Consider the following 26,266-nt stretch of genomic DNA (forward strand, 5'->3'; position numbering starts at 1 on the left):
TTTGAGAACAAAATTAAGTAACTATTAACTTTAAGGACCACTTTAAGATTTGAGTACAATTTCAAAGATTACTTTAAGACTTACCTTAATAAATACGTATATCTGTTATTAAAATTTATATTATTAAATGTATAATATAATTATAATACACTACAACTAATTTATTTAACTTATCCTTCTAGTGAATAATTTATTTCTGTTTTATGACCTCTCAAAAAGTAAAATATATATTAAAAAAAGTGATAAATATATCTTAACAGTATTTTAAAAAAATAATATAATATTGATTATTTTAAAATTTAATTTTTTGTTAACACACATCGGATTTCGTAACTAGACTCTGTACACTTAAAAAAAGAAATAAAAAAGAAAAGAACAGTAACACAGCTAGTGAGAGAAAGAAAGGAGAGAGAAGGCTCAGACAGACACCTGAGCTTACTAGTTAGTGAGTAGTGACTACCACTCTAACAATCCACCTTTGAGGCTTTGACCATTGTCCTCCATTTCCCCAAAACTTGCTCCTTTTCCTTTTCTTTCCTTGCTACTCTTCAACATTTCTACCATTTTTTTGCGCCTCCCAGCTCACAACAGTAGCATCATTACTATACACTGGTAACTGCTGTTTCATAGCTGTGGTGTGTTCTTTGCCACTTCCCATTGGTTCAGCTCTGTTATCATTTTCCCATGTTTTTTACGACAAAAGCTTGATATTTTTCATCTGTGTATTGTTTATAATAGTATTCTGAGTCAGGTTGGTTGTTGGTGTGTTGGGGTGTGTGTTTGTACAGTTGGGCTTGTTGGTTTTGGCTTAGTTTCCTTCTCTTCATTAAGATTCTTCCATTCTCGTCTCCCAAATCTGTCATTTTCCTGCCTATTTGAGTGTTTTAAAAAAAGGAACTTTTGTCTTTATTTTCATTCTATTTTTTACTTCTTTGTTTTACAACACTTGGGTTGTGCATTGTATCCTCTTTCAATTTCATACTTTTTTTATTTAAATGCTTTGCTTCCTTTTGATGTTTTGGTGATACACTGCATGTAGATCTGGGATTTTAGTTTTCATATTCAGACATGGGGTGCTTAAAGTTTGTGTCTTTCCCCTATTCTTCAAACGAGCTAGTTTTTCACTTTCCACATGTGTAGAGAGTAATGGCTAAAACTTAAAAGGGACCATTGCCACTTCAATTGAGCTTCACTTAAGTTCTACTATTCTCAGGGGAAAAAATAAAGAAAATAAAATAAAAGGAGGACACTTTAATCCTGAACATTAATGAGCTTGGAATTATGGTTGTCAGCAATTCTGTACAGCATAGCACACCCAATCATTTCTAGTTATAATATGCTTTCGTTGACCGCATCATGGGTTTAGAAGATTACATTAAGTGGGATGCTAATGTAGCTGTCATTGTAGTTTATTGATGGTCCATGGAGGGCTCAAGTGCTCCTTGGTGCTATGGAGTAAAAGGGAGGAAATGTCATTAAAGAAACTTTTGAAAAAAGGTGGAAGATAGTTTTCCGTTAATGATAGTTTACTTATTATGTTGGTGCAAGGTTTTATTATGTTTAGTGTGTTCCATTTATTTCTATTTTGTTTGGTGGTAGTGGAGTTAGTTTACATGGAGTTTCTTTGAAGGAATTATATGTAGGTTTGTTTGTTTGTTGGGTTTTTTATTTTCTGTTGAATACCATTGTTATTTGCTGCAAAGTGCAAACAAATCCGTCTCTTTCATTCTTATAAATCAAAATCCTTATTGGCTTTATTTCTTTCTCAGATTACTATTGCCTCCCTATCGACTTTGACGTTAAAATATGCAGACAACAAAAGCAAGGTAGGGTTGTTGGTACTTAACTCTTTTCCAACACTCCATCTTTGTGCCTTCTCTATTTATTTAATTGGTGTTTTAGTGGATTCATAATGAGGATCATATTACATGTTTTGAACATCTACCTTTTATCTACAACAAGATTTGGATCTTTGATATATAGTTTTTACTTTTTAAGGAGACATGTCTGTTTGATTGGAGTTGTTTGGTGAGATGCTAATGAATCGTGTTGTTATTTTGTCTTATTTTCCCCTCCATTTGGCAATCATGTGTTGAGAAGGGCTGTTTTGTATCTTTGTAAAAAACATAGCACCTTTTCTTGTAAATGTTCCATTTCATTCTTGAAATTTTAAAAAGAAATTATTTCAAATGAATGTTTCATTTTTTATCTTTTAAATTTTGGTTAAGATGCTTTTTGATCTGCATTCTATGCTTATTTTTGCTTGATGATTGGCATATGGTTGGCTTTGATCAGAGCTAGCACTTCAGAAATGCCCCGAAGGAAATCTCCTGCAACTCCTCGTGCTGGTCGACAATCCAGGGCACCAGGCTCTGATTCAGACTCTGCCTCCTCATCTCCGAACCCATTGAGTAAGACTCCAAAGGATAAAATCCCAAAGGTTGTTGAACACAAGTCACCACGAAGTCCATTGTCTGAGGTATGCTTCTTGGCGAAAAGCCTGTAATTTTGGCAATTATATTGGTGATCTTATGAGTAATAGAAACTATACAATATTTATCTCCATGGATATGAAAAGTCTCAACACCAAAGTGTATTCAAATTATGGATAATTTCTTCATTATTTACTCTAGAAGAAGAGGCCGACTAGGGTCCAGGAATTGGAGTCTCAACTTGCTCAACTTCAGGAGGATCACAAGAGAGCTAAGGATCAACTTAACTCCTCTGAGTCATGGAAAAGAAAGGCTCAGCAAGAGGCCGAAGAGGCGAAAAAGCAGCTTGTAGCAATGACAAAAGAGCTGGAGGAGTCCCAGCATCAGCTTTTGGAACTATCTGCTTCTGAAGAAGAACGGATTCAAGAGCTCCGTAAAATCTCTCAAGACCGCGACCGAGCATGGCAGTCTGAACTAGAGGCTGTTCAAAAGCAGCATGCAATGGATTCATCTGCTCTGGTATCTGCCATGAATGAAATCCAGAAGCTGAAAATGCAACTCGAAAGAGCACGCGAATCTGAAGCTTCTCAGGCAAACAATGCAGAAACAGCTCATGGTGAGATACAGGAGCTGAGAATGGAGCTCGACGAAACACTCTCTTTTGTGGAAAAGCTGAAAAATGAAGTAAACGATTGCAAAGAATCTGAGTCCCAGGCGTTGGAAATAGTTGGCAAAACTCAAATGCAGTTAGAAGCAGCAAATAGGACTGTGGAAACACTCCAGTTAGAAGCTATGAAAGCCTCAGAAGCTTATAAAGCCATGGCTTTGGAGTTGGAGCAGTCAAGAGCTCAAGTTAAAGCATTGGAGGAACATGTGAACAAGCTCCAGGCTGATTTGGCTTGTGGTGCTAAGAAAGATACATCAGGCCCAACCAATGAACCTGGAACTGAATTAGAAAATGTAGAAAATGAGGACATAAAGCAGCTCAAAGCAGAGCTTATCTCCGTGAAATCTGAAGCAGCAAAATTGAAATCTGCATTGGATGTTGCTGAGGCACGGTACCAAGAAGAATATATCCAGAGCACATTGCAGATTCGAAGTACTTATGAACAGCTGGAGCATACAAAATCGGAGTCATGTAAGCGACAAGCTGAATTATGCGAGGAACTGAAAATAGCTAAAGCTGACATGGAAGAGCTTAGGACGAGCCTGATGGAGAAGGAAACGAGGTTGCAGGGTGTGTCGGAGGAGAATGAGGGGCTCAAGTCAAAGATGAAGCTGAGCCAGCCTAGTGAAAGAGAATCTGAACTCGTGGGGCAGCTCAGAAAATTGGAAGTTAATGTAGCTGAGTTGAAGGAAACATTAATGGATAGAGAGACCGAACTGCAGAATATAACCGAGGAGAACAGCTCGCTCAAAATGGAGATAGAGAGGCGGGAATCAGAGAAGAACAAGATTACTGATGAGGCTGTTGCTTCGGCAGAAGCAGCAAGAGCTGCAGAGCGAGAGGCACTGATGAAACTCGGTTCCATAACAGAAGAAGCGGATAAAAGCAACCATAGAGCAGCTCGGGTAACCCAGCAATTAGATGCTGCACAGACTGCAAATTCTGAGTTAGAGGCCGAGTTAAGGAGACTGAAAGTGCAGTCGGATCAGTGGAGAAAGGCTGCCGAAGCAGCTGCCACCATACTATCTGCTGGAAACAATGGAAAGGTTGTGGAGAGAACCGGTTCACTTGATAATAATTTCAATTCTATCACTGGCAAGATGACTTCTCCTTATTCAGAAGACACAGATGATGACTCGCCCAAGAAGAAAAACACAAACATGTTGAAGAAGATTGGAGTTTTGTGGAAGAAGAATCATTGAGTGTCCAAGGTAGCGTTTCATGATTGTTGGTTTATTGCTCAAATGGTTTAACTCATTTTGTTCCATAATCATACTACTTGCTGGACTTTCTGTTTTTGGTTATTTTCAGGTTTCAAGCACTACTTAGGGAACTTTTTACCTTAACAAAAGATCATGGTGTCACAACATCACAAAAATATGTATATTTGAAGATGATGGTGGTTTCAATCCCCTCAGCTTTGTAATGGTGCAATGAATGTTTATAGACCTTGCATTTACTTGGTCCTTTTGAAGTTTTCATGTCAACACATTCCTAGTTACTAGTTAGTGGGTAATAGAGAAGGGTGAGGATTCCATATTGGGCAACTTTTGATGATGTATGTATTTAACAACTATCATGTATGTTTTATGTTATATGCCATCTTTTGAATAAACGAAGAAAAAAGGGGCATTTTCTTAACTGACCCTTTTCTTTTCTTTTCTTTTCCCCTTAAAATTAGAATGAGATACATGACTCTTGCTTAATTGATTTCATTGTGCTACACGACAAAGGTTACTAGCATATTTATATCACCAGTGATATTAGGGAGCTATTCTTTTTATCAACGTCATTTATTCTTTTCTAAAAATTATTCTATTTATTTTAAATGATAATCTTTTTACTTCTAAATTCTAAATTATACACCTTAATCTTAAATCTTCCAAAAACAAAAGGGTTTAAAATTTAAAGAATGAATTAACTAATTATAACTTAGTTCTCTATGCTTTCTGATATAGAATATATAAATTTCATACTTTTTTCAAGTAAGGATTAAATAATTGAGTGGCTGAGTTCACAACCGAATAGTTAGTTCTTTATGTCTCAATTTGTAATTCTATATTCAATATTCAATTCCTGTCTATTTTTTTCAATACTCTCTAAGAATAATTTTTAAAGCCTACTAATTTTTTTTTACAAAAAAAAAAAGATAAAACAAAAAGAAAGACAAATTTTTTAACAGTTATAAAACTAAGTAATTGACTATTGACGGATTGCGAGTTTTGCTAACAAAGTGTTTAATATAGAAATTCAAAATTTTCTACAACATGACACTAAAAGGTAGCCTTTGAAATTTTAGAGGCTAGAACTAACATTTTAATTTTAGGATATCGGATTGAAATTTTTGAAGGTGAAAACTGAAATTTTAATAATATTTTTTAAAAAAAATATTTTTATTTAACTATTTAAATTTTAAATTTACTCTTTAATCTCTGTATTTATCTTAAACTAAATATAATTCTTAGACATAACTTAATTTAATATATTTTATACTAAACATAATATAAAAACTTAATTTATTCTCTATCTCAACCTCTCGATTTTAATCTCCTTTCTAAATGCAACCTAATTTATTATATAAATATTATATTTATAGACACTATAATGGGCTGCATACAAAATATATTCGAATTCTCAACCGTCACTTAAACAAACTAATAAACTACCAAACCAATTTCATTACTCTCATCTCTTTTTTATACGAGTGCTAATAAACATAGGGTAGGTTATATTTTTTTTTTCAATTCCAATAAATAAACAATAAGATATGCTAACAACGTAAATAATGACTACATTTTAGGCTCACTATCCATACAAAACAAGAATTATATCTAATTAATTCAAAATTTGATTTTTAAAATTAAAATTATTTTTTTAATTTATTATTTACGTTGTTTAAAAAAAAGTCTATACTTTCTCTCTCTTTTTTTTTTTTTTTTTTTTTTTTTTTTTTGTGGGAGGTGGTCTTTGAGGTAAGTCTATATTGGGCCAAAGGGCTCGTTAAGCTGAACAGAACCCAAGTCTCACTCGCATGTCCAAGTATATATAAGGCCCCAACTCTGACTCGCCAAACAGCATTAGGGTTTCTGGTTTTCTGCAGCTCATTCTCCATCTTCACCCAGCTCGTCTACCGCAGCAGCACAAGAACAACTAACCCGCCGTCGCCATGGGGTAACGTCTCTTCACACCTCTCCTTCCGTCTTCCAATTTTGCACATAAAGGATGAACTTTTTTGAATCCTACAACCCCTATGTTTATGTATTTATATTTCTTTACTCAAATCAAATCCTTGCTTCTTACCTCAACAACCCCTAGGAAAGTTTTAATTTTTCTACCCTATGGTATATCTTATCTTGTAGGATACAAGGTTGCATTTATCTGCCCCATTTAGTTTTATATATATATATTTGCCATGTGGTTATAAGCCTGAGCTTAGGAGTTGAATTAGTGTCAGCATTTGATTTCTGTTTATTGAGTTTTAAATTTTTGATTTTGATATTCTTTGGCATCGGCATAGTTAGTGATAAGTAGGGATTATTTGCGGTGTATGAAATTATGTACAGGAAGACACGCGGAATGGGAGCTGCCCGCAAGTTGAAGTCCCACCGCAGGAGGCAAAGGTGGGCAGATAAGTCCTACAAGAAATCCCATCTCGGCAATGAATGGAAGAAACCCTTTGCTGGTTCATCCCATGCCAAGGGAATTGTCCTTGAGAAGATGTAAGATTACTTTAAAGTTCAACTTTTCATATTGGGGAGGGGAACTAATTGGTTTTCTATGTGCAGTGGTATTGAAGCTAAGCAGCCCAACTCTGCCATTCGTAAGTGTGCCAGAGTGCAGCTCATCAAGAATGGCAAGAAGATTGCTGCATTTGTCCCAAATGATGGTTGCTTGAACTACATAGAAGAGAATGTGAGTGTTCTTTTAGAACTTGATCCAATTTATTTTAATATTTGTAGAATATGTTGTTAACATCGGAGATGTGCCTGTTTCTGTAGGATGAAGTCTTGATTGCCGGATTCGGACGAAAGGGTCATGCTGTGGGAGATATTCCTGGAGTCAGGTTTAAGGTGGTGAAGGTCTCTGGTGTTTCTCTTTTGGCTCTCTTCAAGGAGAAGAAGGAGAAGCCAAGGTCTTAAATTTGCGCAATGCATGTTTCTTCTCTTTTCTTATAGTTTCTCTAAAATGTTATGAATTTTGTTACGAGTTGAATGTGTTTTATGGACAATTTTGTATGCTAGTTATGAAAATGTCACATTTGGTTCGACCAGCATCGTTTCTACTATTTTTCAATTGAGAAGAGATCTTATCAGTTTTGATTCGCGGTAGGCTTACTATGTTTCTGGTTACCAGTTCCTTTGGCTTGTCGTTAATGAAGTGTAAACAATAACAAGTAAAAAAATTTAACATGGATATATGCGATAAACAATTTGTTAAGTTTTGTTGAATTTTCTTTTAACATTGTCGATCATTGGCAAGCAGAATGTCGTTCTCTTTACAGGGAAAATTATCCAGTGAACTAAACTCGCTTTATCTAAAGTATCCCAATTAACAAAATCCATATATGGCAAGGATGCTATTATTCTAACTACAATTGGCGAACGGAATCACGCGCATGTTGATTTTCCTCTTTGTATCTCGATACTTTTTCCTCCCTCCTTTTTATCTCTTGCAATATATATGGGGAGAGTAAATTTGTTAATCGAATATGTGATACATAACACATATTATGGGCTTCTTAAGTAGCTTCTTTCCCCGTCATGCGTTGATATCGTTTTGAATATCAAATTCCAGATTATTGGACGTTACTTATGTCATCTTTATTTTCTACAGAAATAGAATAGACATCGGAAACTAAAATTGATGCTGGTAAAATTATACACACTTGAAATGGTTAAAAGTTTAAACATGCAGAAGAATAAGAAAGAAACACTTCAAAAGCTGAACATCAATCAAATGGGTTTGTTATTTGCACTCGAGTTTAAAAGCAGAAGGTCTCCTTCAAAACCGGTATTGGAATGCACGATTTCAGTACCTATGTCCACGAGGCTGCATCGAAAGGAAGCATTCATGAAATCTGATCAGATCGAAGAGTATTGGTGTTGCTACACAAGTTGGAAAAATGAATAGAACTTAACTAAATACCTAAGTACTCACATTATATGCAGCAGGAGATCTGCAGTAATTGGAGTTTGTGAGCACTGAAGTTGTAGAGCCACACTCGCTGTCTTTGAGGGAAACAGTTGACCTGTCAAGCTTCATTGACCAAGGATATTGGTAGTTTTGTGCCGTGAGACCAACATGTGAAGATGACCTCTGCATTCTCATTGGCCTCGGGACACTTCTTCCCTCCACCGAAGCTCTTCGCCGGCTTGGCTGCCTCTCGAATGAATCTGGCCTTTGCCTTGGTGCACTGTGTGATCTGGCTTTGGCCCTTGATGATTCAGTGTTAGCCATGTAATTTGGGAAAAATTGGTAGTCATAGGACATGGAGTCTGCTGCATAGTTTGGTTCAGGAAAAGCAAAAGGAAGATTCAAATCCTCCTCTCTTGAAACTGCTGAGTAGTAATGAGGGCTGCTTTGTGCTGTGTTGAAGGCTCCACAATCCTCAAAGTGGCCACTGCATGCTCTTGGACTGAACTCTGTCATTGCTGAAGGTGCTGGTGATGCCTTGTTGCTGCCTCCTTCTTTTAAGTATGAATAAACATAACCATTTGGTGAATAATATGTTGAATATCTATGGCCGTATCCGTGATTTGATGTGCTGTTTCTTCCTCTTGAATCACAAACATCCATCTGCACAATCTTGATGTTCTCTTCCATGCCTCTCTCATGTCCCTACATGGACAAAACACCAAAATCCATACTCATTCTCATTCACTAGAAAAATACTAATACAAATCATCATCATCTGATGACAGCAATTAAGTTGGAAATTTCAGCCATCACTCTACAGTTTGAAAGATAGTTAGCTAGAAATGCTGAACTCACATTATACATATGCCTGAACACATTATCCTCTAATAAGGTTTTTCGCTTCCCTTGTGATTCCATTCGAAGCCTTGAAGCATGAGCTCTGGCTTGGGCTATGACCAAAGCCTGCATGCACCTTAATGTATCTCTGGCCTGTTTTCTCACCAAGTAACCCCTTACCAGTGCCTGCAACTTCACTATCCCTCTAAGAGCACACAATGCTTTTCTTGCCTGGTACACACAACATTGAAACGTTTCACCCATTCACATATACGACCTGGTACATTGATGTACTAGATTTCCAAAGTTACACATATTTTAAAACTAGTGTAATACTTATATGATTACATACCAAGTAGGACCTGAACACAGATTGAATTTTAATGGCAGCAGCTTCTTCAATGCTTCCAGTTCTTTCATTAGAACTGGAAGTCAAGCAGATCATGGCGGCAGCAGCTGTGGCGGCAACCACTGCCGTAGCATGCTTCTTCTGCTCATTCTGAGCATCTGTGGCACTTGCTTCTGCAAAATTCAGTTCCTTGGAAGCTGTAGCTGTGGCTGATGATCTCCTGAAACTCCACCTTCTTTTCTCCTTTGGTGTTGTTGAGTTTGGAGTGATTGGATTTTCTGTACCATTTGACAGAACAATTGGGCTAATGGTTGCACATTTTTCCCTGTATTTTTCTTTATCTCTCTTCCCTGTCAATAAGTTTCTAAGCCATTTCCCTGTCTTCCCCATCTCTATCAAAAACACACAATTTGGAAAATGGCAGCAACAACTTAAAAGAAAGGTACAAAATGAGATGTAGATCTCTTCATGTCTGCATATGAAAATTGCATTCAGTACTATGGCCCTCCTATTAAATGTAGCTAATCTTTTTGACAGCCTAAACTCACTGGCTTGTACATTATCTCATTTTTCTGTACTAACTACCACTTTGTGCCTTGACACTGTGTCACAGGACTCAAATACAATTATACAAAGATGTCCAAGATAAACAAATATGTTTTAAAGGGGAAGCAGTTAGAAAAATAGGCAAAATATATTTGTATTAGGACAAGAGTTTTTTCCGCTTCTACTATTTCTCTCTCTCTATATATACAGAATGTCATAAGATCTATAACTGACTTGCGGACTTAGCAATGGCCATTAGGAGCACTTCACTTCTACAGATATCGATCCCATGTGGTTAGGTAAGGCTGCTAGTGCAAGAAGTAGCATAGAAGCAGCACCCATAATAAGTTTGCCACATCTTACTTGGAACACTAATGAATAATCATATTCATATAGAATTATGGTTTAATTATTCCGTTAGTTCCTAAAATTTTACCAAATTTATAATTAGGTTCTTACATTTTTTTTCCTTTATAAAGACTAACAAAATAATTAAATATAGAATTATAGATCCATTTCCGAACAAATACTAATAATTTGCATTCTGTTACACAACTTTCATATATAAATGACAAACAAATACACCAACCAATAAATCTCTAATTGAAACAGTATCTATTCCGCCTTTTCAATTTCTTCACATTATAAATCAGACTTTGAATATGTTTATTTACAACTTCAATATTCACATTTATTTGCTGCTTCAATAATCATATTTATTCCAAGCTTCTTCATAGATTACGCGATAAGCCTCCAATACTATAATTGCACACTTGATTGGTTGCCAAGGGTGTTTTGGTGATTTCAGTTTTTCGGTTATTGTGAAATGGATTGGATCAGAGTCCACGTGAGAAACTTGGTCAACATGCAGCATACTGACTCCTTCTAAAATACTCATATTTGGATAGTGGAGGTATCAAGATCAGGGTCCCTTTTAGGTACCACGTTGAAGCATGGAAAATTAGAAGACCTTGTGTGATTGAAACTTGAAAGATCCACTAACATACAACTGTTTTGTGTGTGCACGTGCCAATGGATCATGTGACATACATGTAAATTTAAGAGATAACGAGTTAATCAAATTTGTTTCTTGTTTTAATTTCTTTCCTGAATGTGCTCTATAAGTGTGGAATTGAAGTCATTCCCAACAACCAAAGGCTGCTTGGATTGAAGAGCTTCTTCTATGTTCTCTCTTGAGTGAAATGCGCTGCAAGTTTCCTTCAACATTGCTTCCTCAATCAACAGTAGATCCATAACCTTATTCATTTAAGGACATTTATGTAAGGTTTTGATCTGTATACATGAATTTAAATCGTAATCAATGATAAGGTAGTGGTTGTGTATACATGGATTATCAAATGAACAGGAGGAACAGGCCCCATTATTATACCTGGCCTATCGTATATTAGTAGGTGATCAGGGATGTCTTTCCATAAACAAACAATTAGTAGTTAGTTGGCAATCACATGGCATGTTTATAAGCTCCCACTTTGACTGCTTATATTATTCATTTCCTTCTATTCCTTACTTATTATAATTCCTTAAATCAAACTCATTAGCTTATACTTTCAGCAACTAATCCGGAACTAATCAAGATTATTATCCATAATGAAGTATAGAAAATTATTGCTAATGAGAGGAAACCTTTTTTTTACTGTTTACGTACTTGTTCCTCTCAGCACATGCTTATAATTTCAATTCTGTTGGAAAGAATGCCTCAAGGTAAGAAGTATTCACAAGCATCGACAAATATTTCAAGAATTTAGGTGGAACACTGGCCCTAAAATTGACTCAATGTTGTGCAACTTTAATAATATAAAACTCTAAGACTCCAACATGATATCTTGTCAACAGTTTTGATCAACGTACAACAGAGGATAAGGATAGAGATAGTGTGAGTTCATACCATGTTAAATGGGATTTTCATCAAAGAAATTTTAACCGACATATTGTAGAGCCCCTCGGTATAGCAGATAAACCCTGGACAATATTGTACTTTGTCTCTAGGTCTAACTTGGATTTAAATTGAATGTTAACTGTCTCCAAAACAAGTCCTCCTTGTAAAAGATATGCAATAAATTCATGCTCATCTGCAGCGTCTTGATATTCTATAAACTCAAAATTCTTGAGATGTGATGTCACACAATTGGGAACCATGGTTGGTGGTGTTGGTCCATTATAGTCCATGGGGAGGAGATAGGGTTCCTGATAACAAAAAACAGCACTTCTCATTAGACTCAGGCAAACAACAAAAAGTAAATAGAGACACTAGATTTAACTTGAAATGCATTCATACCTCCCAATTATAAATTACGAGAGCTTCAAGTACATGACAGCTGTGAAGGAAGTTTAGCAGGAAGTTTGTGTTGAAAAATTGAAAATCAAGCTCTAGATAGATCAAATAGTGAAATTCTGGAAACTCAAAAGCTGGAGCACCAAATAAGCACTGTGTAGAAGATAACTAGATATTAAATATATTCCTAATTCAAAATTATAGTTATAAATTGAAATTATCGAGTCATATCAAACATTAAGCTTGAGGAATCATGGAATTATAATAAGCATGTTACCATAGTTGTGTAACGTTTCAATGTCAACAACTCTGTTTCACGAAGTGCCTGGAGAAGCATGGGCACCCAGCAGACATGTTCAACAAATGCATCATTAATATCAACACGTGACTGATCTTCCTGAATATCAACATGTGCCTCCACCATCTTGGGAAAATGGCTAACCGACATGTGTAGCTCAGAAAACACCGACGTCACTATTTTCAGATGGAGGTATTCAAGAGATGGTGTGTCTATCACACGATGGTTCATCTCATCACACATGGTAGAGTAATCTTCAAAGGTTAAACTCTTCAATGTCTGAGGCATCTGAATTGTAGGTATATAAACATAACCTTTTGGGCAGACTGGGCTCAAGTACTGTAGAATGAGCTTAAGATTTTCAAGAACAGGGCAGCCAGAAAAAAGCTTGTTGTCCACTTCGTCAATTTGCAACTCTAGGTTCTTGAGGGATGGCAGATATACATCTGGAAACTCCGGACCATAATACAATGAAATATCATGTTTCAAGACAAGGGACGTCAGTGATGTACAAGTGAATATGGCTTTAGGCAAGTTCATTCTAAACATCACATTTACTGTAAGGCTGAGATATAGTTCCTGAAGACGGGGGCCAATGACGGCATTAAGCGATGTTGAGATGGGATCCACGCTAAAACTTTTGCAAGTGAGGCGGAACTTTTTGATGGGATACGAATCCGCATTGCGCTGAGCTAGAATAGCATTGACAAAAGAATCTAAGCTGGGATCCCCAGAGGAACAAAAGGGTTCTTCATCTATGTCAAGGACTTGGACATCCTTCCAAACATGGCGCCACCTGCGAGAGAGGCTGCTGGTGGATACAGCTTGTTTTGTTGGGAGGTATGAGAGGATGTCGCAAAGGATAGAGTTCGGTAAGTTACTGATCCTATCCATGTTGATGGATTCGCCTTTTGTCAGTTTTGTATTCTACAAAACTGACAAAAGGCGAATCCATCAACATGGATAGGATCAGTAACTTACCGAACTCTATCCTTTGCGACATCCTCTCATACCTCCCAACAAAACAAGCTGTATCCACCAGCAGCCTCTCTCGCAGGTGGCGCCATGTTTGGAAGGATGTCCAAGTCCTTGACATAGATGAAGAACCCTTTTGTTCCTCTGGGGATCCCAGCTTAGATTCTTTTGTCAATGCTATTCTAGCTCAGCGCAATGCGGATTCGTATCCCATCAAAAAGTTCCGCCTCACTTGCAAAAGTTTTAGCGTGGATCCCATCTCAACATCGCTTAATGCCGTCATTGGCCCCCGTCTTCAGGAACTATATCTCAGCCTTACAGTAAATGTGATGTTTAGAATGAACTTGCCTAAAGCCATATTCACTTGTACATCACTGACGTCCCTTGTCTTGAAACATGATATTTCATTGTATTATGGTCCGGAGTTTCCAGATGTATATCTACCATCCCTATAACAAAAGATTGGTCATTATCAAGGTCCATATTCATGTGTGAACTTGTGTAACGCTATAATTTCACTTATCAAAGCATGCCAAACATCTCTCCTCATTTCACCTCCCAAATCAATGAATTCCAGTATCCAGCTATTTGACCTAAGTATGATATAAAGTAGAAGTATCAATTATTATTAGATAATGATATTGTCACCTAAAAAGTCCACAAAGTCAAGAGAGAAACACAATACCCATATCATTGCACTTCTTCTGAGCTGCCTCTAGTTCAGAGACAAGGCTCTGCTTTTCTTGGGCATCTCCTTCTTCAATTTTCTGCAAAACGAGATGGGAAAACACTATGAAACTAAAACACCAACATAACAATCACCTAAGTACTTCAGCAAAAAAAAATAATTGTCCAAATAAGATCCTCCGCCCAGATAGCACATTCACCTTATTCCCCTCCTCGGCGGGCTCGGAACTTCCTGCATCACTTGGAACATGGTTCTTGATATTCCGCCATTTATCCTGAATTACACAAAACAACAAAAATTAAAAACTATAAACACTTAGACTCAGTTTTCTGGAGTGTTTACCTTGAGTTGTTGGTTGTTACGTAAAGCCAGGTGGTGTGCGAATTCTGGATCATTTAAAATACCAACCCAATCGCCTTCTTTATATTTCTTGACGCCTCGAATGAGGGCGTCTACTTCTTCTTCCTTCCATTTCACCCTCTTCTTAGGCATTTTCCTCTTCTTAGGCATTTTACTGATTCAATAATAACTAAATTCAGATTTCAGATTCAGATTTAGTTGATAAATAACAAATTCAGATTTCAGATTTCAATTGCCAACTGATGAGTGATCCACTACCAAAGTTGAATTATTCATAACACTAACTAAACTAACACTAACATTTCAGATTTCAGATATTCAGACACATTAACAAAAAAACCACTAACTAAATAACTAACAGTTTAAATTAGACAACCAGTAAACCACACATTTTAACCATGAAGCATGAAGCAGCATCAGTTTACTAACTTATTAAAGCATGAAGCAGCATCAGTCTAATTTTTTTTCCATCAGTTTATATAATTATACTATAGTTAGAAGAAGTCGATGAATTGTTTTGGGATCCAATCTGCAATAATGAAGTTCTTTTGAAATATTTCTCCATTACTAATAGAATAAAATTATAAACCTAAATTAATTCACAATTCTATACAATTGAGAAGTTCAGTATAAGATTATAAATACAAATTGATCAATTAATAAAATTAATGAAACCTATATCAGTGACTCGTTTCTCTGAACTCAGTAAAACAATAATAGAGATCATATTTATAACGAGAGTCGCATTTCATCAAGTAATATATTCTTACATGCATGATTGCTTAATATATTCATATAAAAGATCCATTAAAATAAGAATATAAGAGTATACAGCTTTAATTTATTAGAAACATTTGAAGCTAGCCCTTTTCCTCAACATATTATAAAAATATGTTTTCTGCAAAGATGCTATTTGTACAGCTAAAATTTCCTAATTACTATGATCCAATTATTCTAATTTCACATGCAATCAACTTAGTTTCTAAAAGCTAGAAATTATAAAACCAACCAGAAATATGGTTAAAGCATTTCATCAAACATGTTGAGTGCGGTAAAATTAAAACGAAATAAGAGAATTCAATGCTTAATTTCAATGTGATAGAGAAGAGAACATAACTATTGTAACTTTAATTTAGTCTATGAAAAAATCCAAACCACTACCAAATCAAATAATTACTTATTGTAATAGAAATCAGAAGTTGCAGAGTTTGAAGAAGAGTATTGGTGTTGTGTGAGTGTATTGTCTGGTGGCGGGTTTAGGAAACTCACGGCGGGGGACAACAGAGAGCAGTTCAATGGTTGAGTGGAGGTGCGGGTTGGTCGCAGAGTTTGAAGCAGAGCAACGTGGCTTCCAGACAAACGCGAACTCGAATGGTGAACAGCGAGTGAACGCGAACGGTGAACGCCGAGCGAACGCGAACGAAGACGCGAACGTGAACGGCAAACAAACGGCGAGCGAAGTGCGGTTGAGCAGACAAAGACGACGGACGCCGAGCTCGAGGAAGCAACCGCGATCGGCGACAGCGAACAGGGTTGAAGACTTGGAGCACGAGGGAAGCTAGATGATGGATGGCGAACTTTGAGTGCGACGGACGGACGGCGGCAGTAATTCAGGGACGGATCCAAAAATATTAGACTAAAACCCCAAAGTGGTCCTTGAGATTGGGGGAGTTACCATACTTGTCCTTGACTTTCAAAATTCCCTAACAGCATCCCTGACATTCAGCTCCGGGACCCATAGTTGTCCTGCAACCCTTTCTGATGCCAATTCAGCAAACGGAGGGATGATCTGGCACCTCCAATGCCACGCTGGAGCCAGCAACGGCTATCTGATGTGGCAAATCTGAATTTTGTACCCAATCTGGTCCCTGGTCCATTAAAACCCTAAAAGCTAAGATCATTCTCTTCATCGCCTGAGCTTCAAACTGCTGCTGCTGATTCCTTCTCAGATCATCCTCTTCATCGCCTCCAGCTCCAGGTAATAACACATACAGATGATATGCCTTCCATTTTCCAGAGACAAGGTTTTCAGAGAAGTCAAGTCCCCAATGGTAGCAGGTACCTCACCACTGAGATTATTATTGGAAAGATTCAAACTTTTCAATCCAGAAAGCATGGTAATCGAAGAGGGAATAGTCCCTTTGAGCTTGTTGCCAGAAAAATCTATATGAGTAAGGTCGGAATGAAAATGCCCAGGAAGAAAACCAGTGAGATTAGCGTTTGAAATGGTCAAAGTTTTGAGCTTGTCCATGTGGGCAAGGATAACGTAAGGTCCAGAAGCTTTGACTTGGACATTGGTTACGGCGAGATCAGTGAGATTCTGAAGCTGAGAGAGCCAAACGCCGGAGACCTTGCGGAGGCTGTTGATGCATGTGAAGGTGCGGAGGGAGGAGGTGAGTTCGGGTGGGAAGCCAATGGGGGTGACGGGGCAGTTAAGTAGGTTGAGAGTTTGGAGTGTTGAGAGTGATTGGAGTGCGGTGAAGGAGAGTGCAACGTAGGAGGAGCAGTTTGAGAGTGTGAGAGAGATGAGGTGGCGGAAGGGTTTTGAGTTGTCGCAGGTTGTGGCGTTGTGGAATGCGGATTTGGAACATGGGTCCTTTGAGGTTGGGATGTTGAGGGATTGGAGTGCTCTCAGCTGTTTTGGGTCGAGAGTTGATGAACTTGAAGGCGATGATGGGGAAGAGGTTGGTGAAGGTGTTGGGGGTTGAGGTTTTGTTTTATCGAAATGGAAGGCATATGATATGTATGTGTTATTACCTGGAGCTGGAGGCGATGAAGAGGATGATCTGAGAAGGAATCAGCAGCAGCAGTTTGAAGCTCAGGCGATGAAGAGGATGATCTTAGCTTTTAGGGTTTTAATGGGACCAGGGATCAGATTGGGTACAAAATTCAGATTTGCCACATCAACTAGTCGTTGTTGGCTCCAGCGTGGCATTGGAGGTGCCAGATCATCCCTCCGTTTGCTGAATTGGCGTCGGAAAGGGTTGCAGGACAACTATGGGTCCCAGAGCTGAATGTCAGGGATGCTGTTAGGGAATTTTAAAAGTCAAGGACAAGTATGGGTAACTCCCCCAATCTCAAGGACCACTTTGGGGTTTTAGTCAAGTATTCTGGAGGGGCCAATAACATATATCATATTAAAAATTTATACAAAAAATTATATAATGTAAAATGTATTACAAAAATATATTGATAGAGAATATATTTTAAAGTACAAAAAATATATATGTACTTTTTATTAACGAAGTGGTCAATTGCTTCATATCATAAAATTTATCGATAATAGAATCTGTGTCAAATTTTTCAGCAATTTTCTTTTCAATATAATTAAAAGACAATTAGCAAGAAATTAACCTTTCATTTTGTTTATGAGTTCACAATATTCATCGCTGAAAAAGATCACTCAGTTGAAATAGTTGAAACAGAGAGAATTAATACCAAATGAATCAAGAAGGACGTTAAGAAAAAAAATCTATTTTATGGGATTTGAAAAATTTTATTTAATTAAAAAATATTAGTAATAATATATTTTCAGATTATTTTTAATATTGTTACTTACTTTCTTAGATATTAGAAATTATTAATATTTAAGTTATGTTGGACTTTTATTTATATTAGACTAAATACTAAATAAATTTAAAAAAAATAAATCATACTTAATAACTTATTACTATTAATCTTTTTTTAAAAAAGTTGGGGGGCCGAGGCCTCCACTCGCCCCCCGTATGTCCGTCCTTGGGCAGTATGCCACTCCTTGTGGCGGTGGTGTAGGCTTACAGTGCTAGGGCTTTGTGGTTGCGTTGGTGTGATTTCTCTGATTGAAAGAAAGAAAGGGAGAACGGGAGAAAGAAACGAATTAGCTACCCTCTTTTGTGTAAACCGGCCGGGTTTCGGTTCAGTCTGACCGACCGATTCTCGTTCGGTTTAACGGTTTTTTGCCAGTTTTCTGATTAGCGGTTTTATATGTCTGACCGGACTATTAATACTTTCGGTTCGTGGTTAAACCGGTCCGACCGACCGATCCGATCCGGTTTTCAGAACATTGTTATAAATACATCATCATCCCTTCTAACATTCATATCATAATCCCCTCTCATTCTTCTCATTCATATCATAAGCCCCTAGATCTGTGTTTCTTTATTTTCAAAACAATTCTTCTACTATGGGAAAATGTCAAGCCATGCACAAATATTTTGTTGTTTTTCTTGCACTTCTTGTTACTTTCAACTATACCCATCTAACTCAAGGAAGGAAGATCATAAAAGGCTATATCAGAACACCATCAGAACTCCATTAGAATTCCATCAGAACACAATTGTTAATTAACAAAGTAACCAACAATTACATTAGAACTCTATCAGAACACAATTACATCAGAATAAATTCAATCACATCAGAACAAATTAATGAACTATATCAAATTGAATGAATTAATGAACTATATCAAATTAATAACAATGCAGCAAATGAGAATAAAAACTGAATGAAGCAACTAAGTGAACTAACTATATGAATTACAAGGTTGCGAGAACCGGACCGGTCAATAAACCGGTGAGGTTACTGGTTCAATGGTTTACTGGTTCGACTGGGGTTCAACCGGGGTTGAACCGATTTAATAAAATATTAAATAAAATTATTAAAAAACCTAAAAATAATTTTAAATATATAAATTCAATAATTTCTAACTTAATAAAATTTAAAATTTCACATAATAAATTATCCATAGCTTAATATTAGAGGTTCACAAACAACTTCAAACATCAAAGTTTATTATTAGAGGTTCACTAACAACTTCATAATTTTCTGCCTTATTTTTTTTTGTTTTCCTCCAAAAGCCTTTTGAATTGAAGTCCAGATAAACATGAACCAGCAACCAAAATCATGAAGTAGCAACCAAAATCATGTAATCCAGCATGAACAAATAAATAATTCAGCAACCAAAATCATGAAGCGGCAACTCATTTCATCATGAACAAATCATGAACAGATACCAAATCATGAACAGCAACTCAAATAGAATTTTTCTGATGACTTCATCATGAATCCAAATAACAAATCATAAACAGATACCAAATCATGAACACAGATAACAAATCATGAACATAAAAATTATAAAATCAAGCACAGATAACAAATCATGAACAAATCGCAAGCTAATAAATCATAAAATCAAGCACAGAAAATCAGAAGGCAGCGAAGTTAAAAGCCCAAACGAATAAGAACAGAGTATTACCGGCGGCGAGTAACGGCGATGAAGGAGGAGGCGAGCTCGGCGACGACGATGGAGGAGGCGATCGCGATGATAGAGGAGGCGAGCTCGGCGACGACCAACGAGGAGGGGAGCTCGGCGACGATGAAGAGGGGCTGTGGGACGGCGAAGAGGGGCTGTAGGATGTGGGATGCGGTGGCGATGGCAGTGGGTTGCGGTGGCGATGGTGGTGGCTATGCAACAGCGAAGAGGGGCTGCTCGATCGTGGCCCGTGGGTGCTTTCTCTTCTGCCCGTGGTGGCTATGCTGTGCTTTCTCTTGTGAGAGTGTGAGACTGAGATTAGGATTAGGGTTCGTTGCGTTTAGCTTCTCTTTTTTTTTTCTTTATACATTCAAAACAACGCCGTTTAGTAGTTTAATATCCAAACTAAAAACCGCTAAAAAATCGGACGGTTCTCCCGGTTCGCAGGTTAACCGCCGGTTCGACTGGTTTTCTCAGCGGTTTTTTGCCAGGCGGCTTCTGACCTTACTCGGACCGGTTAGGTGACCGGTTCTCAATTTTTCCAGTTGAACCGGCCAGTCCGGTTCGATTTTCAAAACCATGATGAATTATGACCAAGAGGCTAAGAAAACCAACACAAATACCATCTAAGAGGCTAAGACCTAACCAAATCATAAGCAACAGAAGAGGAACGCAGGTACAAATCCAGAAGACTGAGAAGAGGAACGCAGGTACGCAGCGGCAGAACCACACAAATCATAAGCAATACCCAACGGCAAAACCGGCGGCACCCAAGACCCAGGCACCCAGCGACAGAACCAGCGGTAGAACTGCAAAACCAGTGGCACGGCGGCACCCAGCGGCAGAACCAGCGACACCTCGCACACCATGAACTGCTGAAGACAGAACCAGATCCAGACGCCGAACGGCCGAAGGAACGGGAAGACAGAACCAGATGAGGATTGAAGGCTTGAAGCTGTGAAGACCGAGGAAGAAGAAGAAGAAGACCTCACCAGACACCAGACGCTGAAGGAACGCAGCAGCAGAACCAGACGCGGGCACGCGGCGATGCAACGAGAAACCGACGGAGCCAACGCGGGAGAAAGGCTGAACGGGATAACGACAGAGAAACTGGCAGAGTGGGCGGCAGACGACAGTAACTGAGGGCTGGAGTTTGGAAGCGAAGGTTGGAAGTTGGAGCAGAAGAACAAAATTGAGAAAGGGGAGAAGGAGAAAGGTTAGTCGGTTAGGGATTTGGAGGGTGGGGAGTGTGGTCAAAATGAATTAGATGGTGGGGGCAAATTAGACAATTAACTAAGAACTACTAATTAATTTTTTCAAATTCACTGGGGGCAGTTGCCCCCACTAGGCGCTGAGTAAATTCGTCTCTGTGTACCACGACTCCACGACACGAGGAAAACTCGTTGGTTAGGCGAGGGATGAAGAGTCTGTCCGGCCTCTGCGTGGCGGCGTAGACAACGGTGCCGGCGGATGGTGGCAATTCGGCAAACGTTGGAGAAGAATAAGAGAGTCAGGGCTTGGTGGAGAGCGAGGGCTTGGAGTGCGCCGTTTTGAATAAGGGTTATTGGGTGATGGGTTAGTTGTAGTTGTTTTTTTTTTTGGGCCCAAAACGACGCCGTTTTGGCGAAAATGATCACCCAATTCAAACTCGCTGACTCGCTAGCAAACTCGCGAGTTTGAGCGATTCTGTCCGAGTCTAGCCGAGTCTACCCAGAAACGAGTTTGTTTCTGAGTCAACTTGATTCCACTACCTAAACCCGTAAACTCGTACGAGTTTACGAGTTAACTCGCGAGTTTGGCAACCATGCCAACAATATAAAAACAGTATCTCAATTTACCACACTAATATAAAAACAGCAAGAAATCACTAAATGAAAAGAAAATAATTATTTTAAAAGAAAAGTGAACCTGAACAAAATCACTAAATGAAGTCAATCAAAATACAATGGTTCTCAACAAGCAACTAGAGAGGGTTAATTCCATAATTTCTAGCCTTGAAGATGCCCATAGCCTCATCAAGAAACTTAGCAGAGAAAGAGAGAACCTGGAGAACAAAGGGAAGAAGCTCGATTGCTCGAGCGTTCCACAGAGGTGAAAGCAAGGTCCCTACGCTCTTGGAGGAGGAACTAAAAGGGCTGGTGCAGAAAATCCCCTGGTGCAGACAAATATATCAATTCATACCATTCATACAGCATTCAACATAATTAAATTCATCAATTCATCAGTTAATTCACCAAAACTCAATATAGCAGAATTCAATACAGCAGAATTAAACTTATATAGCAAAGTTCAAAATTCTAAAACTGAATTTAGATCAAATTTATTCAAAATTACAGAACCTTTAATCCATATAATTAACAAAATAAAAAAGAATTTGAAAAGCAGAACAAGAACTCAGAAGAAAAACTGAAAAACTCTGCATCTGCCATCTGAAGCTCTAAACTAAAATCTGCCCTAAATTCCTCACTGAATAAAAAATCAATTGAAAATAAAAACCAAAAAACCCATGAACTCAATAACATCAGCAAGTCAGCAACCTAGTTCATACAGATAAACAAAATTCAGCAAGTCAGCAACCCAAACCAAATAAACAAAATTCATTGAAAAACAAAGATGTTATGTTAGAGACTTAGAGTACTCACCGCGGAAGAGCTCGGCCAGACGACGATGACCAGATGCCCGACGACGACCAGACGATGCTGATGACCAGGATGACAAGCCGACGACAACCAGACGCCCAACGACGACCAGACGACCCCTCGTCCGCGACGGTGAAGCTTCATTCAGGCGTTTGTTGGAGGTGGGGATTGGCTTCGAAGAGGAAATTAGGGTTGTGAGTTTGTGACTTGGGAGTTGGGACACTCAGTCTTCGAAGAGAAGGTGGCAGCAGCTGTGCGGTGGCGGTGAGCGGATGGTTTTTTTTGAGCGGGAGAGGTAGAGCACTCAGTGAGATTCAAATTTGAGAGAAAAAGGGGGGCTTCGAGAAGGGTTATTGGGTTTGGGTAGGTTTTCTTTCCCTTTTTTTTTGAAAAAACGGTTCTGGTTTCAAATAGGGGTGTTATCAGTTCGGTTTGGTTCGGTTTTGGACCAAAAACTAACCGAACCGATATGTTCGGTTCCTACAGACACACAACCGTTCGGTTTGCTGCTTTTATAACAACCGAATCGAACCGAACCGAACCAACAGTGGTTTGGTTCGGTCGATTTTTTCGATTTTTAATTCCTAACGAGTAGAATATGAATCACAATAATTAGAGGTTTAAAATAGTCAATAAACTGAAATAATAAGAGTAAAACATTGAAATGGTTAGAGGTTGGAGATTTTTGTTGTTAGGTTAAAGGTTAAAATGGTTAAAACATTGAAATGTGTGCATATCTTCTGTTCGGTTTGGTTCGGTTCGGTTTCTATCAAGCCAACCGAAAACCGAACGAACCGATCAGTTTTGTAAAAAAAAAAACCGATTTTTCGGTTTTTTAAATCGGTTGTTGTAATTTTCGGTTCAGTTTTGTGGTAATTTTTGGTCCGGTTCGGTAACTTACACCCCTAGTTTCAAATCCACTGATTGTCCGGTTTTTGTTAAAACTGGACGGTCCAATTAAGTCATATCGATTCTTTTTTTTATATGATCAAATTACTCAACCAGATCGACCTTGTGACTGGTTCGCCGATTTTCTTATCCGACCAAATGGGTTGGTCCGGTTCTAACAACACTAATTCTAAGACATCAACAAATGCACAGCAACATCAACAACCCTAAATTCACAGTAATATCAACAAAAACAACTATAAACCTAAACAGATGCACAATAAAAAATTTAACAAATTCAAGAAATTCATATTCAAAAATCAATAAATTCATAAACCTTAAATTTCCTATTCAACATCACCTGTATCAACAAAAACAACTATAAACCTAAACAGATGCACAGTAAAAAATTTAACAAATTCAAGAAATTCATATTCAAAAATCAATAAAGTCATAAATCTTAAATTCTCTATTTAACATCACCTATTTCAACAAGCAAATTCTACCTCTACATAATGCTGTAAAATTACTTGGAAGAGGATGAACTTATATTCATTTAACTAAAAGAAAGAAAGAAATAAGGAAAAAAAGAAGAAAAAAAATGCAACATTAGAGAAAAATATTTTTCTGTTTTTGCAGCAAATTTGGGTGCGTGTAATACGAAGATATTTGGGTGTAACACAAAGATATTCAAGTGTATTTTTATTCTGATAAGTTCTGCATAATTTAAAATTCTTCCTCTTCCTTATTTTCATCTTCTGTTGTTTCTTCTTCATCTTTTTATTTCATATTCTTATAAAATCAAAATGATTTATATGTGTATACGTAGCACTTCTTTTATATATATATATATATATATAAATGAATCTTAGATAAGTTCAAGTTCAATATATAATAGACATGATGTTCTAGATGCTAATAGCCTCGTCTTTTATATTGAGCAAAAATAATTATGAATTATAATATATTTCGTTAATCCATGGGTGGTGCAAGATCAAAAAGATTGATAAGGCTATTTATTTCCTGGATTGAATCAAACGAAGATAATGCTTTTCAAGAGAAAATGTTTGAATATAATTTCTTAGTTCATTATTTGAATTGAGGATTTGATGTTCCAGAAACTGATGCTTCTACGCTACTTTTTTGTTTTTCAAATTAATAAAGAATCCCATTCTTGAGAAGGTTATATATTGTATTATGTTAGTCGTCTATTTCGTTTTAAAGTTTCATTCATGTAGGTTATGGAACAAGATAAAATTTATGATATAAAAATGAGTTTAATTTTAATATAGTATAAAATATTTTGTATTGTCATCTAATTATATATGTTTTTTTAGATGACTATTATTTCTATAGTTAATAAAAAAAGATGTAATATTATATAATTGAATATACCTATAAAATTATTTTATAATAATAAAATATTAAATTTAATTCACATGAATAGAATATTTGTATATAATATAAAATTTATTAATATATTTTAAACTAAACTAAATAATTCTATCAGAAAATATTATATTAAATTATTTAAAATTACTTTATCTTTTAACACGAGAGTATTCTCAGTTATATATATATTTTTTTACGTCGTGTAAGTTTTAAATCTAATTTTTAATATTTCTTGAACATAGATTTTTGGTCAAATTCAGTTAAATACTTTGTTTCCATTTGTAAAGCAAAATAACCACTTATTTCTTCCAATGGCAAGAATACATTTTTTTCGCAAGAGCTTTCCAAGAGATAGCTAGATTTTGTTGACATTTGTTATTTATATATGCAAAAAAAATTAAAAATAGTATGAAGGCAATTAGGAAGAAAAATAGTAATGCAGGTTGCATTTCTTTCTCATATCTAAATGTCGGTATTTAGCAGAAGCATAAATTATATGGAAAGCATAACCATGCAGTGAAGGGATACAAGAATTACTCTTGATAAGGAGAGAAAGCACCCCAAAAAATGGTGAAGTAAATCCAAAGACAAGAATGATTGTGTTGTGTTCCAACTTCCAATCCAAGCAATAAGTTCAACACGGTACATGTGCCCATTGACTGCAGTGCAGGTAGCAGCCGTATAAGTATCTTTAATGAGTCATGAATGAATGATGGATTTGGGTATCTCATGGAATTGTACTAAACCTTCATCAAAGCCCAACAATAAGCCCATATATTAGCCCAAGAATACAAAACTTGAAGTTAATAGTAACACTGCACCAAGACCAAAAAAAAAAATACTAACACTGTAGTACTGCACCAATGTAAGTGTATGTTGGTTAGTGGTTAGGGGAAATGGATCTCTCCAGTGGAAAAAAACACAAATAAAGTGTGATCTTTCACCTTTAATTCTATAAATGGGATCAAAATTAAATAAGAAAGAAAAAACAATAAAGAATTAGATTAAACACTTAACAGGATCTAGTTTTTTTTTCTATTAAAAAAGATCCACTCCCGTGGTTAGGCTAGTGTAGCCTGCAATGAAGCCAATTTTTCCACTTAATCATAAATAAGAGAGCATCAAAGTCAAAGGTGGAAGTAATGAGCAATGAGTCAAAGAGGTTGCAAATTGAAGTGGAACATACTTGCATATTAACCCTGTAATAAATAATGCTTCATGACGAATATACCATCTTTAAAGCTAATTCGGAGTGGGCCTCAAGACATAACACTAACAATCGGAGAAAAAATAAATAGGTCGGCTGATTAAAACCACCATAGAAGAAAAATGAGTAAATGAGGAAGGAAAAGGGTTGACTTTTCCCAATTGGTGCTCAATTGGCCGGTTGCATTGCCGCAAAACTTAACACACACACGCACACAACATCCAACCACCCAACGTGAGCATTAAATGAAATCCATTTTTACAGAAACTGGTTAACTTTGTACTCATTTTATTTTCTGTCTGTGAACTGAGATAGGAGTATATTATTCA

The 26,266-nt window shown here is 37.0% G+C and overlaps 6 protein-coding genes across 12 annotated transcripts; 3 read left to right on the top strand and 3 right to left on the bottom strand.

The window, feature by feature from the left end:
* Nucleotides 1-392: 392 nt before the first annotated feature.
* LOC107626502 (interactor of constitutive active ROPs 2, chloroplastic) lies at nucleotides 393-4,776 on the top strand. Of its 5 annotated transcripts, XM_088504386.1 has the most exons (6): nucleotides 481-612; nucleotides 1,409-1,497; nucleotides 1,770-1,826; nucleotides 2,296-2,479; nucleotides 2,634-4,310; nucleotides 4,411-4,776. In XM_088504386.1, the coding sequence occupies exons 3-5, from the start codon at nucleotides 1,807-1,809 to the stop codon at nucleotides 4,299-4,301; spliced, it is 1,872 nt and encodes a 623-aa protein (XP_088360512.1). In that variant the 5' UTR covers nucleotides 481-612; nucleotides 1,409-1,497; nucleotides 1,770-1,806; the 3' UTR covers nucleotides 4,302-4,310; nucleotides 4,411-4,776. The 5 variants fall into 5 exon arrangements, with proteins under 5 accessions (XP_016184883.1, XP_088360512.1, XP_016184885.1 ...); XM_016329397.3 differs by lacking the exon at nucleotides 1,409-1,497 and having other exon boundaries at nucleotides 393-612; XM_016329399.3 differs by lacking the exon at nucleotides 481-612 and having other exon boundaries at nucleotides 759-1,497.
* Nucleotides 4,777-6,158: 1,382 nt separating this feature from the next.
* LOC107626506 (small ribosomal subunit protein uS12) lies at nucleotides 6,159-7,369 on the top strand. The gene is made up of 4 exons (XM_016329406.3): nucleotides 6,159-6,270; nucleotides 6,663-6,818; nucleotides 6,885-7,011; nucleotides 7,098-7,369. The coding sequence occupies exons 1-4, from the start codon at nucleotides 6,266-6,268 to the stop codon at nucleotides 7,236-7,238; spliced, it is 429 nt and encodes a 142-aa protein (XP_016184892.1). The 5' UTR covers nucleotides 6,159-6,265; the 3' UTR covers nucleotides 7,239-7,369.
* A 348-nt stretch (nucleotides 7,370-7,717) lies between these two features.
* On the bottom strand, nucleotides 7,718-10,115 carry LOC107626504 (protein IQ-DOMAIN 19). Its single transcript, XM_016329401.3, has 4 exons — nucleotides 9,425-10,115; nucleotides 9,091-9,303; nucleotides 8,257-8,937; nucleotides 7,718-8,148 (listed from the first exon to the last, which is right to left on the bottom strand). The coding sequence occupies exons 1-4, from the start codon at nucleotides 9,809-9,811 to the stop codon at nucleotides 8,128-8,130; spliced, it is 1,302 nt and encodes a 433-aa protein (XP_016184887.1). The 5' UTR covers nucleotides 9,812-10,115; the 3' UTR covers nucleotides 7,718-8,127.
* Nucleotides 10,116-10,933: 818 nt separating this feature from the next.
* Nucleotides 10,934-13,457, bottom strand: LOC110269341 (putative FBD-associated F-box protein At5g56440). 3 transcript variants are annotated; one of them, XM_088504390.1, is made up of 4 exons: nucleotides 12,538-13,457; nucleotides 12,264-12,413; nucleotides 11,874-12,172; nucleotides 10,934-11,224 (listed from the first exon to the last, which is right to left on the bottom strand). In XM_088504390.1, the coding sequence occupies exons 1-3, from the start codon at nucleotides 13,450-13,452 to the stop codon at nucleotides 11,894-11,896; spliced, it is 1,344 nt and encodes a 447-aa protein (XP_088360516.1). In that variant the 5' UTR covers nucleotides 13,453-13,457; the 3' UTR covers nucleotides 10,934-11,224; nucleotides 11,874-11,893. The 3 variants fall into 3 exon arrangements, with proteins under 3 accessions (XP_088360516.1, XP_088360515.1, XP_020972779.2); XM_088504389.1 differs by having other exon boundaries at nucleotides 10,934-11,260; XM_021117120.2 differs by lacking the exon at nucleotides 10,934-11,224 and having other exon boundaries at nucleotides 11,720-12,172.
* A 60-nt stretch (nucleotides 13,458-13,517) lies between these two features.
* On the top strand, nucleotides 13,518-13,988 carry LOC148575512 (F-box/LRR-repeat protein At3g59200-like). The gene has a single exon (XM_088506264.1). It carries the CDS (start codon nucleotides 13,518-13,520, stop codon nucleotides 13,986-13,988), a length of 471 nt encoding a protein of 156 aa, XP_088362390.1.
* On the bottom strand, nucleotides 13,869-20,680 carry LOC148575513 (uncharacterized). The gene is made up of 7 exons (XM_088506265.1): nucleotides 20,492-20,680; nucleotides 19,815-20,023; nucleotides 15,851-17,367; nucleotides 14,564-14,735; nucleotides 14,421-14,495; nucleotides 14,219-14,300; nucleotides 13,869-14,126 (listed from the first exon to the last, which is right to left on the bottom strand). The coding sequence occupies exons 1-3, from the start codon at nucleotides 20,678-20,680 to the stop codon at nucleotides 16,527-16,529; spliced, it is 1,239 nt and encodes a 412-aa protein (XP_088362391.1). The 3' UTR covers nucleotides 13,869-14,126; nucleotides 14,219-14,300; nucleotides 14,421-14,495; nucleotides 14,564-14,735; nucleotides 15,851-16,526.
* Nucleotides 20,681-26,266: the final 5,586 nt, after the last annotated feature.

This window comes from Arachis ipaensis, chromosome B2 (assembly GCF_059453495.1).
Source record: "Arachis ipaensis isolate K30076 ecotype BB chromosome B2, ASM5945349v1, whole genome shotgun sequence".
In the NCBI taxonomy this organism is placed as follows: domain Eukaryota; kingdom Viridiplantae; phylum Streptophyta; class Magnoliopsida; order Fabales; family Fabaceae; genus Arachis; species Arachis ipaensis.

What these genes read in the sequence shown, in the direction of transcription:
- LOC107626502 (XM_016329397.3), top strand. Translation starts at nt 1,807, where the DNA reads ATGCAGACAACAAAAGCAAG. An exon ending in ATGCAGACAACAAAAGCAAG is followed by an intron (nt 1,827 to 2,295) that starts GTAGGGTTGTTG and finishes GGCTTTGATCAG; the next exon opens with AGCTAGCACTTCAGAAATGC. An exon ending in CACGAAGTCCATTGTCTGAG is followed by an intron (nt 2,480 to 2,633) that starts GTATGCTTCTTG and finishes TATTTACTCTAG; the next exon opens with AAGAAGAGGCCGACTAGGGT.
- LOC107626506 (XM_016329406.3), top strand. An exon ending in GGAATTGTCCTTGAGAAGAT is followed by an intron (nt 6,819 to 6,884) that starts GTAAGATTACTT and finishes TTCTATGTGCAG; the next exon opens with TGGTATTGAAGCTAAGCAGC. An exon ending in TGAACTACATAGAAGAGAAT is followed by an intron (nt 7,012 to 7,097) that starts GTGAGTGTTCTT and finishes CTGTTTCTGTAG; the next exon opens with GATGAAGTCTTGATTGCCGG.
- LOC107626504 (XM_016329401.3), bottom strand. Translation starts at nt 9,811, where the DNA reads ATGGGGAAGACAGGGAAATGGCTTAGAAACTTATTGACAGGGAAGAGA. An exon ending in CTGTGTTCAGGTCCTACTTG is followed by an intron (nt 9,304 to 9,424) that starts GTATGTAATCAT and finishes TGTGTGTACCAG; the next exon opens with GCAAGAAAAGCATTGTGTGC. An exon ending in TGTTCAGGCATATGTATAAT is followed by an intron (nt 8,938 to 9,090) that starts GTGAGTTCAGCA and finishes TTGTCCATGTAG; the next exon opens with GGACATGAGAGAGGCATGGA.
- LOC110269341 (XM_088504390.1), bottom strand. Translation starts at nt 13,452, where the DNA reads ATGGATAGGATCAGTAACTTACCGAACTCTATCCTTTGCGACATCCTC. An exon ending in TGAAACGTTACACAACTATG is followed by an intron (nt 12,414 to 12,537) that starts GTAACATGCTTA and finishes TCTTCTACACAG; the next exon opens with TGCTTATTTGGTGCTCCAGC. An exon ending in TCGTAATTTATAATTGGGAG is followed by an intron (nt 12,173 to 12,263) that starts GTATGAATGCAT and finishes TTTTGTTATCAG; the next exon opens with GAACCCTATCTCCTCCCCAT.
- LOC148575512 (XM_088506264.1), top strand. Translation starts at nt 13,518, where the DNA reads ATGGATAGGATCAGTAACTTACCGAACTCTATCCTTTGCGACATCCTC.
- LOC148575513 (XM_088506265.1), bottom strand. Translation starts at nt 20,680, where the DNA reads ATGGTGTGCGAGGTGTCGCTGGTTCTGCCGCTGGGTGCCGCCGTGCCA. An exon ending in CTTCTCAGTCTTCTGGATTT is followed by an intron (nt 20,024 to 20,491) that starts GTACCTGCGTTC and finishes GCTGTTGCATAG; the next exon opens with CCACCACCATCGCCACCGCA. An exon ending in ATCGCCGTTACTCGCCGCCG is followed by an intron (nt 17,368 to 19,814) that starts GTAATACTCTGT and finishes ATTCCTTCTCAG; the next exon opens with ATCATCCTCTTCATCGCCTC.